Genomic DNA, 21,275 nt, shown 5'->3' with positions numbered 1-21,275 from the left:
GAGGTCTTACTTTCGAGGCTGGGGAGGAACGGCCTTCCTCAGATGTCGGGGAGTGCCTGCTGCCCTTTCGTGACATCATTAACTACTACCGCGAAAATAGGAGGACTTGCGCACCCCCTGCCCCGACTCTCACAATAACACAAGATGCTCATTGACGCAAGCTACAAACGCGCACACCCCCATACCCTATTCTTCTCCGCGCCCCAGTTTTCTTCCTGCAAGCTCTGTGGCAAACCTGGTGACTTTCTGCACACACTGCTCACCTGCCCCCCATTCCCACATCGTCCTTCACCAGATGTTGCCCCGCAATACAGGGAGAACCTATAGTCACCAGTATACCTTCTATCAGGACCAGCGCAAGATCTTTACTCGCTCTCGCTAGGATAGCCCTCCAAGGGCTTTCCTTCACTTTGTAAGAGGGCCCTCCGTACACGGAGGGAGATCTCAAATGCCATGTAGGGGTCTCCGCTGCCACACTCTGTAATATTGGCAATAAATGTTTCTACCATGGGCCCCGGCGGCCGCTTTTCGATGGAGGCGAAAAGCAAGGTGCCCGTGTGCTGTGCGATGTCAGTGCAAGAACCCCAGGTGGTCGAAATTTCCCGAGTCCTCCACTACGGCGTCTCTCATAGCCTGAGTTGCTTCAAGACGTTAAACCCCACAAACCAAACCAAACCCTCCGCTACGGCACCCTCCTTCGCTCTTTCTTCATTCACACCCTCCCTTTCTCCACGGCGCGGTTGACGTACATTGAAAATGACAATAATTGCGTCCCTCCTTTTATTGAGCGCTAGCTCTGGGTCTTCCACCCCGTCGAAAAACCGTTGTCTGTTTCGCTGCCAATGACAGAAATAAAGTAAATATGGTCGCGATTGGGTTTCGAACCCTCGGCTGCACGAACTGATCAGCTTCGCCGGCCACTGCTCGAGAGCTCTATGCTATCGCTGTACATTTTTTAGAGTAAGGTATGTATGTACTGGTTTGGTTTATACGAAAAGATAGGCACAATATATGTCATACTTCTCTGGACACTAGAACCGCGCCACAAGACAGGGAGGAAGGCAAGAGTGAAAGCTGAGGTGCCATGTGGAGTGCTTCGGAAGAATTTCGACCACCTCTATAGGGATTAATGTGCACTCACATCGCATAGCGCACGGACGCCTTTGTGTTTCGCCTTCATCGAAACGCGGCCGCCGCGGTCGGGTTCGAGCCCGGGTACTTCGTTCAGTAGCCGAGCCTCTTAACCACTGCGCCACATCCGCAGTTGTATTTATGTCACTATAGTGAAGTCTAATCAAACATGTAAAGAATTATTATCGAGCCATGCGTTGGTTAGCTGTCGAGGGGAACAATTATATTCTGATAGTTAATAGTTAGCTTTAATTAATTCGTGTAAACAATTTGCAGTTTATATATATATATATATATATATATATATATATATATATATATATATATATATATATATATATATATATATAGTTTAGTATGTCATTGGATAGCTACTGGCGAGAGCGAGTATAATTAATGGTTTAGTTAATTTATTAGCGAAAATAATTAGGGCAAATAATTGGCATTCAAATATGGTACATTGTGCATGCAATATATCATGTAAGTATAATTACATAGTTGCTTGGTCACTTCTAAACCATGCAACAGAGCTTAAGCTCGATAAGCTAGCTTTCACCGTAATGAACCACCCATTTCTTCCTTATTGCCTGTTCGGGCAGTACAAAAAAACCTTAACCAAATCAATTGGTACAACATCAGAACACATGAACTCATTTTTTCCAGTGTCACCCATCCATCAGTTCGGTGAATTCATTAAGGCTGCCTTGATTCTTGAATACGTCACGCAGCTTGCATACATTCTCAACAAAATAAAAACAGACAGGGTGGGCGCTAATCAATCGCCTCTCAGCGCTCACTCGCGCAAGTCGTCATCAACTTCATACGTGCACAATGGAACGCACCACTTGCGGGAATCCGGTTTTTCCACCCCTTCACGCGGCCGACCATCACCAGCCCTTCAAGACTGCCCTCCGGCATGGAGAAGAGGTATAACATCCTCTTGGGGGAAAAATAAACACAGAAGTCGATCCATGCAGATACAGTGACGGGGTGGATCACCCGAAGTATATGCGGCGCCGACGGGAAAACCCTAAGCACGGCCGCGCGTCTTCTGGTTCCAAGCAGCGAAGCGACCGGTAATTACCGGTCACTGATTTCGCAGATTTTTGCTTGAAACCGTTGCCTCGAACTGAAAGCGAAATGAAAGGCGACTTGCTTTAGGTACTGACGACCGTTGGGGATGATTTCCTGGACATTCTTAACTTTTGCCCAAGGTTTTCGTGCATCTTATCAAACAATTTCTTCAGTTTTCGCAGATCGCAGCAACTAAATTTTTTTTTTTTTTTTTGGAATGCCGCATTAATGTTCTCTGTTACTCGTGGCATCTGTGCAGGCGTGTATAGTCGCGGCGGCCTGAGCTGTGACACACCTTCAACAGCCGCAAAACGTGCTCGGGTCGTCGGAAACGCCACCCCTCGAGCTTCACCCATGGGCAAACGAGCGATCGTGTCGTGTGGACTCCGGTTTTCAGCGTCGCGACATTTGCGAGCAAGCCGCCGGACTGATAACCGAAATGGCTTGGTTTGGTTTTGGGGTTTAACGTCCCAAGGCGACTCAGGCTATGAGAGACGCCGTAGTGGAGGACTCCGGAAATTTCGACCACCTGGGGTTCTTTAACGTGCACTGACATCGCACAGCACACGGGCGCCTTGCTTTTCGCCGCCAGCGAAAAGCGGCCGCCGAGACCGGGATTCGATCCCGCGTCCTTGGGAACAGTAGTCGAGCGCCCTAACCACTGCGTCACCCCGGCGGGTAATTACCGAAATGACGGGAAGGACGTAGACGAGCCTTGGGGCGCAATTTCGAGTCTGGTTTGGAAGAAGAAATCTGGGCGAAAGTGCAGATGATTCGGCGGAGTGAATTGTCACCGAAAGCCCTGTTGCATTTAAACCGTGTCGTGGACCAGACCTTTCCAGTCTATAATAATCTGCACGTCAGAAGCGAAGAATAAACGTTACTGACGGGACATGGCATGGCGATTGTGCTTTAACACTGCCTTCTCCGGGGAGTGCCCGCCCCTCCAACCCTGCTCTTACACCCAACCCAAACCCCACCGGGAGGACTGAGAGGCCACCCTACTTGCTCCAACCTGGAAGCCCACAAGACGGCGGTCAAACGCGCAATGGTGGCAGCGGAAGCCACTGGAGTCCCTTACTAGGAACTCCACCTGTTGTTTGTGAGGGGAGGGCACTGACCCAAAGCAACCCCCATGCAACTCGCTCGGAACGTTTTTACCACCACGACCTGCTGTGGCGTCAGTTCCCCGGTGCCGCGTACCCTGGAGGGACATTTGGAGCGTGGTCTGGGCAGCGCGCGACGGCAAGCGGCGTTTCGATTTCCACACCCGCTGTGCCGTACTCCTCCCTCGCGGAACAGGAGAACTGGGCCACGTGTTGCAAGACAAGCACACGCAAGGGCCGCCGCTACGGTGTTGCCCCTTGGGACCGAAAGGCGCCCATTTTCTTCGTCATTTTCGCCAGCGCGGCGTGGCCGTTGGGACGGAAAAATGACTGTGCTGCGAGGAGGCTGTCCTTGGCCGGTCGGTGCATTGTTTGATTCAGCGTGGCGTTTCCGTTGGTCGGAAAGCATACGTATATCTACGGTAGAGCGGTAGGGCGACCGGTTGTCGCTGAGAGGGTGGTTGTCGCGCGTATGTGCGCTAGCTGCCGCCGGGGGTGGTGCTGTCAGCCTGCGGACGAGGGATTTTCGTTGACTTGAGCGTGTAAAAAGAGCGCAGCAACGCCAATAACAAAAAGAAAACGGACGACTGGAAAAAGAGAAAGTTTGCTGCAGGCTCGCAGAGTTCTATGCCTCTCGCGGCGCAAAGTGACGTCGATATATTCCACAGTCGCGCTGTCCTTTCTTGTCCCTCCCAGAATCAAGGGATGCACTGCTCTGAGCCCACATGGCAACATTCTCACTTCCACCATTGGCCATTCTGATTGGGTCTTTTATTTTAATTTTTTTCAGCCCTTTACCTTAAGCCTCGCCTTTCTTTGCGTATTTTTCATTTCTGTCATCGTCATTATTACGTTAATGTGCATGTGCATTAGAATGATCAATGCGTAGGAACGTGACGACTGCCCGCTGTCAGTCGGACGTAGCTGCAGAATGGAGAGGGCAGACGATAAGGAAGCTGAAGGGGAGGGAATTGTGTAGAAGTGGAAAAGGAGTAAGTAAACTGATCAGAGAGAAATCATCTGCCTCTGGCACTTTCGTATAACTGAAAAGGGATTCAGTTTGAAGCGGAGTCTCTCAACTGTTTTGATGAAATACTTGCCTTGCATTGTGACTATTGTTTCAATAAAGCCTGCCGGTAGTTTTTTTTTTTTTTTTTTTTTTTTTTTTTTTTTTTTTTGCAGCTAAAAAGATTACTTTTGGGGAAAGTGGGTGGCGATTTACGCGGAGTGGCAACGAGTCGTGCACACTCATTACCGTCGGATCGACCCATCGATCGCCTGCTATTTATTTATTTATTTATTTATTTATTTATTTATTTATTTATTTATTTATTTATTTATTATTAACCAATGTGGCGACTATTGTAGATTGCTTCGGCAAAACAATAACCTGCTCACATCCAAAAGTGTGAAATCAAGTTGCCTTTGAGAGCATAACATCGTTGCATGAATCCCATGTAATGCCGCTAGTCGCCAGGTCGTCCATCTGGTTGGGAAAGGCATCCAGAAGCTGGTCGGAAGAGCGGTTATGCAATGAGGTGACTGTCTGTTCAAGGCCCCTGTGCTAGCTCTACAGCGGCAAAAATGGGGAAAGGGGGCTATACGATCGCATCCCCGTCGCACTGCAGTATGGCGAGAAGAGCGATTCGTTTGCTTCCTCTGATCGTCACTGTCCCCATGCACCGCGTGCGCGTTCCGTAACGTGCATCGTTGCTGTTAGCGCGATCATTATTTTCCGCTTCGCTCGGGAAGAGAGTGGAAGTGTGTGCCCGGCCTCCTCTTCTGCACCTCCGCAGGGAGCGAAAGCAGCGGAGAGAAGGAGCGCGCAGGGCTCGTTTCGCCGTCGCCAGCTGTCCGCGACGGGGCCGAGCCCTGTTGCGCGGATGCGCGAGTGGTATTGATCAGGGAAAGATGAGGGATCGATGGAATGCGAAAGGGAGGGAGGTGTAGGAAGGCATCTTCGCCGACACCGCTTCCTAACTGCTGCCTTTTTTTTTTTCCACGCCGCGTCGCGTTCACAACGGGAAGCGTTGCTTCCTACGCGCCGCAGAAACAGATCCTGGGCCCTCTGAGCCCACTGCGCGTTGTTTCTGCGCCTGCCTCTGGGAAAAGGCAGGGCCCGGCGAACCCTGCGGTCTTCATCTTCTGCATGGTTGCGTCCACTCCAGGTCGAAAAGGCCTTTCGCACCGAGTTTGGCCTTGTCCTGAGATACAAGCTTTCGGCCACCCTGTACTCCTCAGATTACCCAATCTTCCCTTAGCGCATGATGGGGCGCGATTGATTTGTTGCGCAGACCTGGACAAGTAGCGAGCAGCCACAGCGAATCAACCTGAGCCAGTGGCGCGCCGTCAGCCGCTTGAAGATCGAACGCGTGCTAGTGTTAGAAGACAGCAACTGGTGTGTATAGATTTGCTGCTAAGCACAGGTTCTGTGCCTCCGATTTCGGCGAGCTCGTCATTCGTCGTGTCTTTGGCTGCCGAGACAGATTGTCTCGTCAGTTTGCACAGGAGCCGGTGTTGGTGCGTGCGAAATGCTAAGTCGCCTCCCGTTTTTCTTCGGCGTCGCGTCTGAAGCGACAAGCGTAGCACTGCTCGCTCGCGGGTCTTCGTGGTGGAAAATGGACTTGAATGGATTCGGGCTCGAGTGCGTTCGCGCGAGTGGCTCCGGTGGCGTGTTGTGGCCCATCCTCCTCTTGGCTAATACATTGCACACGCACGGCTCCATGTTGCTTGACTCACGTTGTCCGATACGTGGCTGGTATTATATAAGAATAATGATAATAGTTGGTTCACAGAAAGGAAAGGTGCAGTATCTTGTCTCACTTGTTTCTGTGGACACCTGAACCGTGGCTCTTATTTCTGTGTGCCTTAATCGAGTGCCGCAGAATGCTGTTCCTTGTCTCCTGCTCGCTTGCGGATTAGTAGTTGATTTCTCATGTGATCGAGATTTCCGGAGCACGAAGTTCCGACACGGAGCGCCTCGACAGCGGCAGTGGCAACCACGGCAACCCGGCCCGTCTTTGCGCGGGTGTGAGAGACCGCGAACCTTCAGCGGAGCAAATGCAAGTGCATTACCACGCGGGGTATAATTATGCCGAAAGTTGGGAACAACAGGTGTCATCTCCCTTCGACGGAAAGGCGAATCCGGTTCAATTTGGCCGGGACTCTTTTTACTATGGCTGATGCTGAAACTCCGTTGCTACCGCGGGGAGCCACCTGATATCGTCACCAGAAGAGTTGACTGTCGCCACTGGAACAACTTCCAGGAGGTTCTGGTAATCTCGCTGCTGGCCTCCACCTGATTGGAATGTACCCTATTAATGCGTAAGCACTGTTTGGTTATGTAGACGGGCTTCGCGTGGGCACGACCTCGTCGGCGCTGTAAAAGAGGAACTAGTTGGTATACAGTTAAAACTCGATTTAACGAAGTTGAGGGGAGCCGTGAATTATTTCGTTAAATCGAGAACTTCGTTAAATTGAATGAGGCATTTCTTGGGCACATAATTCAGTACATTCGATTACAGTAAAACCTCGTTAAAACGTACCCGCTTAAACAGTACTTTAGTTTTAAAAGTGTTAAAGTCAAGTCCGCGACTGAGCACCCATTGAACATAATGCATTTTGCATCCGCATAAACCGTACTAGCTTATCGCGGTCGTATCGGTTAGCACGTACCATTTTCACTTTTCGTCGCACTTGCGCGTGACGAATTCACGCCGGTAGCACCGACCCAAAGGACGGTTCGGCTAGCGGCGCAACAATCTTCCCTAAATACCGCCGACGGGACGGCAAGCCACACAGCTAATGACAAATTGGCGCCAAAGTTGGTAATCATACAACTAGCGCAATCTTTGGGGGTCCGTATGGTCATCGTCATGACCCCCCGCGCTACTTTCGAGTGGGTAGCGCCAACACCACGACCGGCGCCGCTAGCGCGTATGAAAAGAAACAACAAAAATTCTTACTCGACAAGAAAGGCCCGAGGGGACTACAAATTTATTTTCTGCCAAAGTCGGTGAACTTTGTAAATTTTGGGGTGCTGTCTACAAAATAGACCAAAAATTAACACTTTTTCACCTTTATTTCTCGAAAAAAGGTTCGTTAAATCGGGACAGATCACGGAATCGGTTTCGTTATTTCGGGTTAGTCAAAGCATTGAACCCTATGAGCGTCTGAGGGGGAATTAGGATACCTTCGTTAAATCGAGATTTTCGTTAAATCGAGTTTTGACTGTATCAGAAAAACGAATGGTACCAACGGATAGAGCGTCAAGGAAAGGTGTGCAAGTGATAGAATGGTTGATGTGGGCTAATATTAAATAAATTGGAGCCAGTTAAGTCAATCGACGTCGAAATAGCCGGGAGGGGTAATGTCGACGTCCTAAGGTGGTAATGCTAGTAATGCGGTACTCGACTTCCGGTGACGTAGGCAAGCCTTCCGGTGGCGGGAAATTTGAAATATTTGAACGTGAACGAGCAGGAAAGGGCGCGATTTGCGTGCACAAATGGTTGGGAATGGTTAGAAAGTATGTAAACAGAAGTAGTCAATCTACTGCAGTCTGAAAAATTCTGAGAGCACCGCAGAATCTGCAAAGCAAAAATGCGCAAGCCTGAGCGTTGCTGCTGCACACGGTACATCGCGCGCCCCTTATCTAACACAACCGGCGTTCCGTTGAACTACACCGGCCTTCTATAAATGGTTTACAGGAAAGGAAAGGCGCAGTATATGTCATTCGTGGCACATCTCGCGGACAACACAGCAACGGTCAGGTTGGTTGGTTGGTTGGTTGGTTGGTTCACAGGAAGGGAAAGGCGCAGTATCTGTCACACTTGCTCTGTGGACACCTGAACCGCGCCGTAAGGGAAGGGAGGAAGGTGGAATGAAAGTGGAAAGAGAGAAAGGGGAGCCGTAGTGGAGGGCTACGGAGTAATTTCGACCACCTGGGGATCTTTAACGTGCGCTGACATCGCACAGCACACGGACGCCACTTCGTTTCACCTCCATCGAAACGCAGCCGCCGAGGTCGGGTTCGAACCCGGGAACTCCGGAACAGTAGTCGGGCGTCTTACCACTGCGCCACCCCGGCGGGGTAGCAACGGTCAGGCTTACTCATTTCTCCAGTACAGATTCTGCAGTGATCTCGGAAAATTTGATTTTATAATTACGTCTCCCACTAGGGAACCGGGGACTAACTCGACAGAGCTGCTTCTGCATGATATGTTGCTTAGGCCTTTTCTCTCAGTGTCTAACGCCATGCGAATACTTGTATGAACTCTCTGCCCTTTTTTTTTTTTGTTAATTTTCGACAATGCCTCCTCATTTCCTGACCGCGCTACCCGACGAACGCCGAGAAAAAAAAAAAGAAAAAAGAAAACTTGGCGCTGCGCGACGCGTGCTCCTAGGGTGCCTCTACTAGGAACACTATAGGTGCCTCGATGTGCGCCCGGGGCGCGTATTGCCATACCATATCCCATAGGCGCACTGGAACAGACGACGCTTTCAGCGAGTTAAACGGCGATTGTTGCTGAAAGATCTCTGTGAACGCAACCTAAAGGTAACATACACTCACTGTAAAGGGCGATTGTTGCTGAAAGATGTCAGTGAACGCAACCTAAAGGTAACATACACTCACTGAGGCATGAAATGATTGTGGGAAAGGTAATTGCTTAGTGTAACTGTTGTCATACCGATTGTTACTTAAAGGTGTCTATAAACGCAACCTAAAGGTAACCTACGCTCACTGAAGGCAGAATATAATTACAGTGAAGACAATTGAAAAAAAAAAAAATATTCAGAAAAAACAATAAAACACAGGAGTCGAACGCATGTTTAAGTGGCATCAGTGAAGAGATGCGTGGTGTTAATCCATTGAGCCACCAAAACGACGGGAACGGTGGGCTTCAAATATGTTCTTATTTGTTTAGACAATATATCCACTATTTGTCGCTTGGTGGCGCTGCTCAGAGGAATCACGCGCCAGAGCGTCGTCTGCTCGAGTGCTCCTACGGGATATGGTTTGCTAATAAGCCCCCCGGGCGCAATTACGTTCAGTTTCGGAACGCTCTGTGATTGGTTGGAAGCACTTCCGTTTAAAGCCTCGGAGCTGAACGCTTTTACGTCACGGCACCTTCTGAGAGGCTTTGAGCGGACGTGCTTCCAAGTTCCAACCAATCACAGCGTTCCGAACTGAACGCGAACTGAACGTAGCCCCCGCTCTCAGCGGAGAGCGGGCGCGCATCAAGGCACCCTACGTGCCCCAAGCATTTTCCGAACACCTTTAGCGTCACTTCTCGAGTTTCACACGCCATGTTTAGAGCTGCGCGTATGGAGTCACAGCACCGGGCGAGAAAGGAAAGTTTGTGGAGAAATAGGAAGAGGGGAGAAAATGAGAAGGGAAAGGGCGCGAAGCGAAACAACTTCGATCTCGGGCGGTCACGCGGCTGCGGCGACAGCAGGCGGTCTGACGCCGCCATCCGCGGAAGTGCGATGGGCCGCCCACTGCGCGGCACGCGGGGCCATGGGTAGCAGAGGTCCCCCCGGCGGCGACGCTGCCCAGGGCGTAATCGCGGTGTCGTGCGTATTGATCGCCGCCCACGCTGGCGCGCACGCGGCGGGGGCTCCTTGGGGGCGAGGGACGCGCGCGCCACGCAGCCTGGCCAGCAGTTCTCGGTTTTCTCTCGGGAAGAAAGATGGGCTGGACGCGCCGGGGAGAAGGGAGAGAGCACTGGCGCGAAAGCGTGTGCATGTGGACTACGTTGATCGACCAGGGACTCGACTCGCGTATCGGCTGGCGACGGTGTATATAGGCGCCTGCAGGTCAGGTTGATCGTTCGTTTTAGCTATGCTTTGTTATATGCGCGCATGACTTTTCCTTTTTTAAGCACCATTTGAATACCCAGCCAAGCAGCGGCACCCATTTGTGTGTACCATCATGTTGAAATGTCTACATTTAGTAATGATAACTATGGAATGTCACGGATAACAAAATTTGAATGAAGAATAGCATGACGTCAAAAATATGTATAGTCCATCCTTTGTCTTGTCGTTTGCGCAATTTTATGTTCTATAATGTCATGCTCCCCATTGTATAGTCCTGAGATTATTTAGTGAGCTATTCAGGATGTTTGCCTAGAGGTGCCATAGATGCACTATATACACTGCTCTGTACAAGGATATTGAAACTAATTTTGGTGGTGGTATCTTGTGAGCTTTGTTGTCAAGTGCACATTTACTTCGTATTTGAGTTATGTGACTGGTATTAATAATCTCAGTACATTCTGCCGTCTTTTACGAGCATATGTGTAGCCATCAAGATCTGTTGTTCTGAAATGCATTGCTATGCATCTATGTGATACATGCTGAGATGCTCCCAAGCTGTTACCAAAAGTGGTGCAGATCAGAGTCATGTTGCACCCAACAACAGCACCACGGTTATCATTTACATCACAGTGATCTCACGTGTACATAAAATTGGCTAGTGGGACCACACATGCCTACTCATTTTCTTTCGATCATATGTTTTCGGGACACTTATGCTTGTCATGGGGAATTACTTTTAAACTTGGTTCAATACCACTTACCTGTGCAATATCAGATTAGGAGTTTATTAATCCAAGTTGGCTGTTGGACAAAGCTGAGTTGTTGTCACTTGAGGCCTATATCAGGCACATTTTGCGCCATTATTGGTCTAATGTATATTGCATGGGTGTATAGAAGATAGGCAATAGCGTGAGATTGCTATGCACACAAATTGACAGCTACTATGTTGGCATTTGTTAGTGTTCTGACACTCATTGCTGTTTTCCACTAACAAAGCACTGTATATTAACTCTGCTCCACAGTATACAGCACAGATAAACAGTCTCAACATTCATTTAGATAACTTTGCTAAGCAACAGTCTACCAGTCGACCACATAAGCACAACATACATGGGGAATATGGAAGCATAATTTAGTGCAGTCTGTTGGTATCAAGTGAATGAAGAGATATGAGGAGTGCTTGTGTTATGTCGTGCTAAAAGTGTTGTCATACAGGTGTTATGCTGTAAAAATAATGTGATGATTCATTGTGTACAGTTCTGTATGCAAAGCAATTCCAACTGGCTGAATTGTTTGTATATGTTTTTTCTAGGTCATCATTCTGCACTGTCTTAATACCTATATTTTGTTCTTAATTCACGCTCAGAAATATGTGTAAGAAGTATCCTTTAGAAACTTATTAGAGGTTGATGGTTGACTGGATAGCTAAACCAGGATGTCAGTTCACTTCCCTCTGCAAATACAAGAATGCTGTTGAAGAACGGAAATCTGAGCTAGTTGGTGCATTGCAAGATCAAAAAAACAGCGCGGCTACTTGGGACAAACAGAGAAGGGAGAATAACGGACAAGCGCTGACTAACAACTGAAGTTTATTCGAAAAAAGCACAGGTAATATACACTTTTTTTCTTCAAGAACCAGGACGCATGCGCTCCCAAACAAGCATCAGTCTAATCATGGGAATCCAAATATACAATCTCAGTGTCATGCAGAAGCACCGATGGCGTGCTCACGCCATCGGTGCTTCTGCATGACACTGAGATTGTATATTTGGATTCCCATGATTAGACTGATGCTTGTTTGGGAGCGCATGCGTCCTGGTTCTTGAAGAAAAAAAGTGTATATTACCTGTGCTTTTTTCGAATAAACTTCAGTTGTTAGTCAGCGCTTGTCCGTTATTCTCCCTTCTCTGTTTGTCCCAAGTAGCCGCGCTGTTTTTTGATCTAAGAATGCTGTTGTACGTGGTGGGGCTTTAGTTATATACTGTACCGAATGAGAGTGGTGTACGCCACTCATCATTGCTTAGGAAACTTATTCAGTGTCTCTAGGCTTGATGCGTTTTCATTTCCCTGTAGCATTTTCGCCATGCAAGGGGGGGGGGGGGGGGGGCTATGGATAGCAGCATGCCTCTAGATAAATACGATGACATCCTCGCCTGCCTTGACAGCTGGTACATCCAGAAAAATGGCACACCAATACACAGACTAAATGAAGTTGCAGCAGCATGCACCACCTTTCTTGTGACTGCACAAATGGAGGTTTTTCTGGACATGAGGACAATTACTTGAATGTGGGATAACATTTGTAGTAAGCCAAAATCGGTAATGCATAGCCAGAACAGATGTTGCATTCAGTTTGTTGTGTGTGGATGCAGATGTCCTGCATAATCAACTCTAGTAAGGCAGATGTTTGGGCTAGTTGGTGAAGATTCATGATGTAAAGCAGCACACACTGAGACACCAGACAGAATGAGGAGGAAACACTGCAAGTGCTGTGGTGTTTCCTTTTCGTTCTCTGGTGTCGGTATGCGCTGTTTTTCACCACGAACCGTGCATTATTAAGCCACTTGCTAGACAAGCAAGGCATGAAATCGAGAAATTTTTCATGAAGGATGGGAATGCTTTTGATTTTCTTGCTATATATAAGTATATGGCCCCCTCACCCCCCCCCCCCCCCCCCCATTTGCATCGAGACCCAAAAAACATTTGCCTGCAGTAACTTTCATTGCTAATACGTGCTGCTGCTGGCCTTGCGCTTTGCAGGGAAGCCATGCGACCATCATGCCAGTAGGCAGCCGTCGCACAGCAGGCGAAGGCCACCAATGGGCCGAGCCTGCCGCAGCAGCCGTCACCACACATGAGGTGCACAGGACGCATCGGGCTGACCTCGCCAATGTGGCCAGGTGCCACGCATCCCAGGGAATGCGGGGCTCCTCGGAGAACCGGGGGAACAATGTAAGCATGAAACCAATACTTACTTAGATGCCAGTGGTACCAAAGCTGTATCTGAGTCGGGCAGTTGAACATCGATCCACACCAAGATGTGCAAGGCATAGAATGTGCTTTAGATAGATCTCTTGATGGATTCCTGTAATTGGAAAAGCCTTAACCTTGCCTTTCAAAAAGTGTTCCTTCATTGGTTTAATTCATTTGTGAGAACGTTTTGTGGACAACTGTATTATGTTCCCTGTATGTCCAGATGGGACAGATGTGATTCGGACCACCAGGACCTTAGACATATACTAGCCATAGGCCATGTGGACATGTTCGTATGGCTTGTTGAAAGCTGGGCTTTATGTATTTATGCTGAGTGGTCTTTCTCATAATGTGGGAGCTTACGACTGTAAGCTATGTGTGAGATAATAGAGACGCCTATTAAGGGGTTAGTGATTAGGTTTGTAGCAAAGTGCGTGCATGTGAACGGAGATTGACAAGGGGAGCAGCAGACGGGAGCCACAGACTTGGGCGATTAACACCGTCATGTCGTATCTTTAAAGGTGGAGCTAATGCGCCCCAAATTTTACTTGGTATTTTGTAAAAGATGCTTGCTTCTTATTAGACTAATCATTTCGGAAAACATAGAATACGTCATTTTCACATGACATAGGAGGTAACACAGTTCATTGCAGCAGCAACGAAGCTGTACTTAGTGACACTAAGGATTAATTTATTTGAACTAAAAATGAACGTAAACACACGAATGAATTTCGCGTCTATTTATGGATTCATCATCAGCCAGACTATACCCACTACAGGGCGAAGGTCTTTCATATTACTGCAACTAACCCGGTCCTATGCTAGCTGCATCCACTTGATACCTGCAATCTTTTTAACCTCATCTGCCCGCCTAACTTTCTGCCGCCCCCTGCTAGGCTCTCCTTCCCTTGGAGTCCAGTTTGTTACTCCTAGCGACCGTCGGTTATCCTCTCTTCGCACTACATGTCCTGCTCAGGCCAATTTCTTTTTCTTAATTTCCACTAGAATGTCAGTAACTTGCGCTGTAAGTTATGTACAGCCTCGTCCACTTCTAGCTATAACACGGTCACTGCTTTCAAAGCGTCACTGCGTCCGACTCGGCCATGCAATATAGCTTAGTGGCAGGCCATGTGAAGCAACACGCCCGGGTCCTTCTGTGCTTGCATCGCTTTGCATCGATATATGCCTACGTCGGGCGCAATGTTGCTTTGAAAGCAGTGACCGTGTTATAGCTAGAAGTGGACGACCCTGTACAAGCTAAAATAAACACCATTGAGCATGGCTGAGGTTCGCTAACCGCTGAGTAATGGAAAATGGAGAGCGCACTATGTATGTGTGCCTTTGGCACATAAAGTTCAGTCTGTCAGGGCTATGGCATACATTTACAAGCGCATAAATCCTCGGTAGTGAAAGCACCCAATAGCTGGTTCTGACTTGCTTTTGATGGGATATTTTAGCAATATCTTTGACGCTTATGTTTGCTGTTGTTTTCATCAACTGCTGGCATAAGGTTTGCTGGATATGTCCCAGTGATGCACTTCAATTCTGTTCCTTTCACTTTCATCTCTCAGGGCTCCTTCACAGCCATGAGGAAATTGGACAAGCAACAGTTCACTAGCCCACTGAGGAAGAAGAACTCAATGGTAAGGATTTGCTCTTGAGTAGCAAGGTAGAGAAGACTGATTACACTAAGACTTTTACGAGAGAAAAGAGATATTGTGGTTGCCTCCAGATGCTATTCGCCATCAAACGCTTATGGGTGGAGGGTTCGTGAACATTACTTGGCATCTTTTTGAAAATGCTAAAATTCACAGTATTGTAAGCTCGATCGAGCAGATTTCAATGTGCCATGTTGTATGGAGTTTGTGACTGCTACAATCTTCCATTAAATGTTTTTGTGCCACGCGGCATCCACTGCCAGAAGTATGTTAATATGGGCTTATTGAGGCTTGAGAGCTAAGCATTGAATGCAACTTTAGTTTCATTCAGAGGGTGCGGAGGCAACACACGCAGCTCATTTGAGATCGGAATCATCTGAAGGCTGCAGTGATTTCACTGTAACAAGTATATGGTGACCGTAATGAATGCGCAGGGGCAGTAACTGCGCTTGTGTGTGGCAAAATTCACAAATGTAGTCTGCTTTTTGCTGTTAAGAGCGTCAATCATTTCGCACGTAGTTGCACATAAGCTTACCCACCTTTGTTTTTTTACCTGGCTGTATGACCGAGAAAGGAAATGTTTTGTTTCTCATCGGTGCGCGCTTCCGCGAAAACTTTGCATCGATTAATAAATTATTATGGCTGGTGGGAAAATAAGCTGCCTTATTTGTGAAAACAGAGCACACATGTTCAATATGTAAATTCAGTTAGCTTTCAAATATTAAAGAATTAACGCCTTCACCCTACCTTTTTTATTTTTTACTGTGTATGTGCACCAACAGGCTGTTGCAGCGAAGGGCGAATCGATGAGCTGCTCTGGATAATAAGCAAAGTCCATGGTCTTGTGAACTGCTATCTTCATGGTTTATTACAGCTTAGGTTGGAAAGCTGAGTCATGCTGTGTGAACCTGCAGTAACAGACGACGTAGAAATGTTTCTACTTTTTACAATGCAAAACAGACGCTCCTAAAGTGTGTTATTTGAAGTGTTAACAAATTTTTTGAAAGAATATTTGCTCTAGTATAGTATACTCATTAAACTAAAAATATTGTTTTCGATGGTTGGCTATAATTTGGTGACTCGAAGAGAATACCCTTTCTCATATGGGTAAATTAAATTTGGTGTTCGTTGATGCCCAACTTGCTTTTCTGCTTATTTATTGCTTGGCCCTCGAGTCTCAAGTGAATTTTCAGCAGATATTGCTTAAGCGCATTTTAATTGTTAAACACTTCCTTGCAATGTATATTTTGCAAAGATTTATATTTTTGCAGTCATAATTACGTTTTAGGGCCGAGCCAAGTAACTAGCCTTGTCTTCCTTGCATCCCCATGGTGGATAAAGTGCCTTTTAAAAAAACTCGCATACTAGATGGTGGCACCAACTTTCTCTCCAGGGAAACTCTGTTAGTTTAAAAGTTGTGAAGAATTGAATTTGCTGGAGGTCTAGTTTGTTGACTGCGATCAAGTTTTGTCCGGGTCAGAGAACAAAAATATATGGTCGGAGAAACTTTGGTCGTGTATGCGTTAACAACACTGTCACTTGCTGTCACAAACATTTTAAAGGGACACTGAGGACAAATTTAAGCAGACCTGTTTCAGTAGTGTTCCGAGCGTGGTTCCTGAAGAAACCATCATTCGAAAACGGGGCTTATATATGCTAGGGAAGACAGAACGAAATACGCTTCGCTACCGTCAGCTAATTTTGCAAGTAAAATGCTTGCGTCAACAACGACTTGTTGGCTTGGATTCTAGAGGGTTATGCTACACTACCATTTTCCTCGAAACAGTGTCAACGAACCCATGCCATTGTAAACGTCTTAAACTTGGATAAGATGGTGGGACGATTCTTCAATTTCTACTGTCCTAGAAGCAGTAAACGCAGAAGGATGCAAAGAATAAATCCTTACTGAGAAAAAGAATCGGAAGGAGTTGTCCGCGGTATCTCTGTGGCCAGGTACACAGTGGTCCTCATGCTCTTATTGTATTCTTGTAGCATTTTCAACCAGATACTTTAAAAAGCATTAAATGGCTGCCTCGTTAGGTATTTACGAAAAAAAAGAAAAAGAAAAACATGCATGTAAAGCTGCATTTTCCAGCCCAGTAAAGGTTAGGCCGTACTGTGGATTATTGCTGGATTTAAATATTAACACTCTGTTTATTGTTACGTTGAAGGCAGTCTGGTGATGCTTGTTTCGAGGACATGGTTGTTCGGCGCCTTAATTGTCCATGTTCTCTGTTCTTTGGCAACACTCTTCGACATACTGCATCTCGTGATTACACTTTTTGAAGTTTCTTTGGACTGTTCAGCACATGAGGTGCACTTCGAGCTTGAACTACAAGCACGATAAATGAGCTTCATTCTCAAATTTGACGTGTGCCATTTCCACCACTCCAGACCAATGAAGAAAAGAGGCTGCTGAAAAGGCGGAGGGATCCTAGCGGCATCGGTGGTTGTGACAGCGACACCAGTCTCATTACCAGTGGTCGGTGTATTCAGCAGACCCGACAGAAGCCGGGCCGCCAGTGCTGCAAGAAGGCACGCATCTTTGCGACAGGTGTGTGTGCATTGCGACACATTTCTTGTATTTGCTAGAAGCACCCAACAAGTGTAGTGGACATACACCAGGTGTCGCAGCTGACATTGGCCGATGATCAAAAATATGTTGACGGATAGTTAGTGAAATTTCTACCATGCTGTTGACAACTGTGTGCCACAACTGGTCCTGCACTTGTGTGACATTTTAGGCACGCAAAATCTTCGACTGGAGATCACCCCATTGGGAAAAATAGTGGGGATGTGGTTTTTTTTTTTGTGTGTGTGTGTGTGTGTTTCATTTCATTTCATTTCAAGTATTTCATTGAAGCAGTTGGAAAAATCTGCTTCCAAACGATCTCATTTCCCTATTCTAATACTATTACTGTTTCTGTTCAAATTTTTTATATGTCCATCCCGGCCATGGTGGCTGCTTTTTGGTGGAGGTGAAAAGCTAGGGCGTCAGTGTACTGTGCGATGTCAGTGCATGTTAAAAGAACCCCAAGTGGTCGAAATTTCCAGAGCCTTTTACTACGGCGTCTCTCATGGCCTGAGTCTCTTTGGGACACTAAACCCTACAAACCTGTCACAAACCCTTGCCTTTGCGGTCAACAGAGGTGCGGGATTCCCTTTACGGTTACTTGCCGTACCCATATGAGGTTTGAGGACACAGTTAAAAGTTAGGCCGGTCAACCCGTGAAGTATGTGTGTCGGTGTGTGGCTGAGAAGTAAGTTCAAGAAAGTCAATTTTTATAGAAACAATTAGCTAGTAGTCCAGCATACACTGCATAGTGATAGAAAAAAAAAAGAAAAAAAAAAAACTCCTCGGCACGGTAGTGATAAAAGACGACTCTGTATATGACTAGAGGGAAAAACACCCGACAATGAGCAAAACACTGAGATAAAAGAAGACTATAAAGATAACAAAACAAGTATTTCAGATATAGTAAGTAGGGCAAAAGTTACACAGAAAACACAGCTTAAAATATTAAGCCAGATTAGAGTTTAAAGAAAGGCAAAAACAATATTCAATTAACTGACAGTCTGTGGCAAAAAGGAATTCTCACGGCTTTCTTGTTCGATGAGGCGTCTTAGTCGCAGAGTTGATTGCTAGCGGCGGCCGTACAAGATGAAGAGAAACGATGAGTTGATTGCAGGCTTGATGAAAAACAAAAGACGCTTTCCCAGAGCGAGTGGCCACGAGCGTTGCTCGAGAGACTACATCTCCCCAGAGCGCACTGTGGTCTGCCTTTTTATACTCTCGGCTGGTTGCGCTGTGACCCATCGTCAAAGACACACGCTGGCTGGTCGCTACCCCGTAGAGGCATGTCGAAGTATGCTCGGAGGAGCGGGGAGATCCCGTAACTTCCGCTCTGTATGTGAGGCAGCTTGTGACAAAACCAAACCACCTTTATTTTCTCATACTCCCCCCTCGTGCCTCCTGTGTCTACCCCCTCGACATGATGACATCCGACTGACAAACGGCAGCCATAAGATTCCTTTATATTGATCATTCTAACGTCCACGCATTAATACATTTTTCCTGCATTGATGAGAACACTCAAGGTATGAAAGTGCACCACCGCATGAATGTATCTGTGCTTGATGTTGCTGCTAAAGTCATGGGGCGATGACAGTGAAGTGGGCTCTGGTTGCAAAATCGACAGCGAGCACCTGGTGCTCGGCCATGTTCAGTGTGGGAAATAGGGGGCTCGCTGATATCCGATAGCGATAGACAGTCTGAAACACTAGGCAGCGTTCCTAGTTGTTGGTCAGATGTTTTCTCTCTTAGACCAAAGAAAAAACACCAACTTCAGAAGCAAAGGAATGTGCTGGAATGCAGAGATGTACGCGTTTGACACTCCAGATGAGACATGCCTTCTTGCAAACTAGGACTGCAGCTCATTAGTGTTCCGGCACTACAACCTCATATTATACGTAGGCTTTTATGTATTTTAATTTCTGGAGCCCTCTACATCCGAGCCCTTCATAGCTTGAGTCGCTTTGGGACGTTAAACTCAATATGCAAAACCAGTATTAATATTTGCCTAATGTTAAATGGGATACCCGGTATAGGAGCGAACAAGCTATCCTTGCTGTGGAGTTTATGACCATGGTACTACCTCTCTAAATACAAAGGAAAGGCTGTGTGCATTCTTGCATGAAGTATTGTAATGTGAGAGCGTATGTAGAAAAATAATAATAATCGGTTTGCAGGAAGGGAAAGGCACAGTATCTGTCACACTTGTTTCTGTGGACACCTGAACCGCACCGTAAAGGAAGGGAGGAAGGTGGGAGTGAAAGTGGATAGAAAGAAAGAGGAGCCATAGTGGAGGGCTACGGAGTAATTTCGACCACCTGGGGATCTCTAACGTGCGCTGACATCGCACAGCACACGGACGCCTCTTCGTTTCGCCTCCATCGAAATGCAGCCGCCGAGGTCGGGATCGAACTTAGGCACTCCGGCACAGTAGTCGGGCGTCTTACCACTGCACCACCCGGCGGGGCTAGAAAAATGCCCCATTAATGATTTTGGGTACATCATCATCACCAAAGCTGTTATGCCTGTTGCACTATGTTCAGGGGAAACTAATGCAATGTTGAGCTTATACAGTACAACCTCGTTAATTCGAAGTCATCGGGACCGCGACAAATCTTCGAATTAAGCGGGTTTTCGAATTAACCGAACAAACCAAGAAATAAGACTTAGGCAAAAAAATTCGTGGCAGGAACGTGTTACCTTTATTCGGCATATTTTGAATTACTACTGAAAGTAATCAGAGATGCTGGTTTGCCGCGTCCGGTAGTTTGCGGCTCCTAAGGTCATGCTCTCGAGTTGGTCAAATAGACGAAACATCTCTGAACTTCCACCGCGGCACTCAACAAAACTTCGTCAAGAGTAGTAGTACATGGGTGGTCTGCATCAGCATCAACAGTGCTTTCACTGGAAAAACCAGCGTGTTCAAAACACCGCCTGATCAATGTGGGCTCCACTTGTTTCCAAGCGTACACCATGAGGCATATGGCTCCGAGGAGGTCGATGGAGTACTCCTTGCCATTGTCGTAGCAAAGGAGCATGCGCTTGAGCAGGTGGTACCGATAAATCTTCCTAGTGTGGTGAATGACGCCTTGGTCCATCGGCTGTGAGATCGAAGTGGTGTTTGGAGGTAAAAATACCATCCTGATGGCCTGGAGATGTGGGATGTTGCCATGTGCCGGGCAGTTGTCGACGACAAATAGGACATTCCTGCCCGTGGCCGCGAACTTGCGGTCAAGTTGCCGCACGTACTCTTCAAATATTGCACCTGTCATCCAGGCTTTCTTATTGTGCCTGTAGACGAGTTCATCCTTTGGCGGCAGCCGCGCATTTTTGAAGCAGCGAGGCTTCCCCGTCTTCCCGACGACCAGTAGCGGCAGCTTGTGTTTACCGCACATGTTTGCGCCGAACAGCACAGTAATCCTGTCCTTGGCCTGTTTCCTACCCTTGATGGCGGTGTTCTTCACTGCGAATGTTTTTGTTGGCAGCATCTTATAAAAAAGTGCAGCCTCGTCAAGGTTGTAAACGTCGTCTGCACCGTACTCGCTAAGCAGCGGCGCCAATGTGTGGTTTCTCCAATCCTCGACAACGCTCTCGTTAGTGCTGCCGCTCTCACCACAGACGGTGAGAAAGGTTAAATTATTGCGTTCTTTAAAACGGCAAAACCATCCATTGCTGCACTTAAATTCCTCGTGCCCAAGTTGTAGAGCTAGGTCGTTGGCCTTCTCCCGCAGTAGCGTTCCATTGACGGGAAGGTGGGCAGCGTTTGCTTTCTGCAGCCAGTGAAGCAGAGCAGCTTCCACATCTTGATACGTGGGAGCCCGCACTCGTGACCGCTTCAAAGAATAGGTCTTGCCGTAAGCCTCTAGTATTTTTGACTTGTTGCTCAATATTGTGGACAACGTCGAGAGGGGCACGCCATGCCTTTTGGCCAACTCGGTCTTC

General features: G+C 47.3%; 1 protein-coding gene across 1 annotated transcript in view; it reads left to right on the top strand.

Moving 5' to 3' along the window:
* The window catches only part of LOC146186118 (CTD small phosphatase-like protein 2), a 53,019-nt gene that overhangs the window by 10,491 nt on the left and 21,253 nt on the right, over nt 1-21,275 (top strand). The window contains exons 2-4 of the mRNA XM_084607052.1: nt 12,891-13,082; nt 14,675-14,746; nt 17,156-17,315. Of these exons, the coding sequence (XP_084463178.1) occupies nt 12,909-13,082; nt 14,675-14,746; nt 17,156-17,315 (406 nt within the window). The 5' untranslated portion in view covers nt 12,891-12,908. The remainder of the gene's footprint in view (nt 1-12,890; nt 13,083-14,674; nt 14,747-17,155; nt 17,316-21,275) is intronic.

The sequence above is a fragment of the Amblyomma maculatum genome, chromosome 6, assembly GCF_055883805.1.
Source record: "Amblyomma maculatum isolate TAMU_Amacu chromosome 6, ASM5588380v1, whole genome shotgun sequence".
Classification (NCBI taxonomy): Eukaryota; Metazoa; Arthropoda; class Arachnida; order Ixodida; family Ixodidae; genus Amblyomma; species Amblyomma maculatum.
Note: the sequence above shows the minus strand (reverse complement) of the source record. Positions and strands in the feature narration are given on the sequence as shown.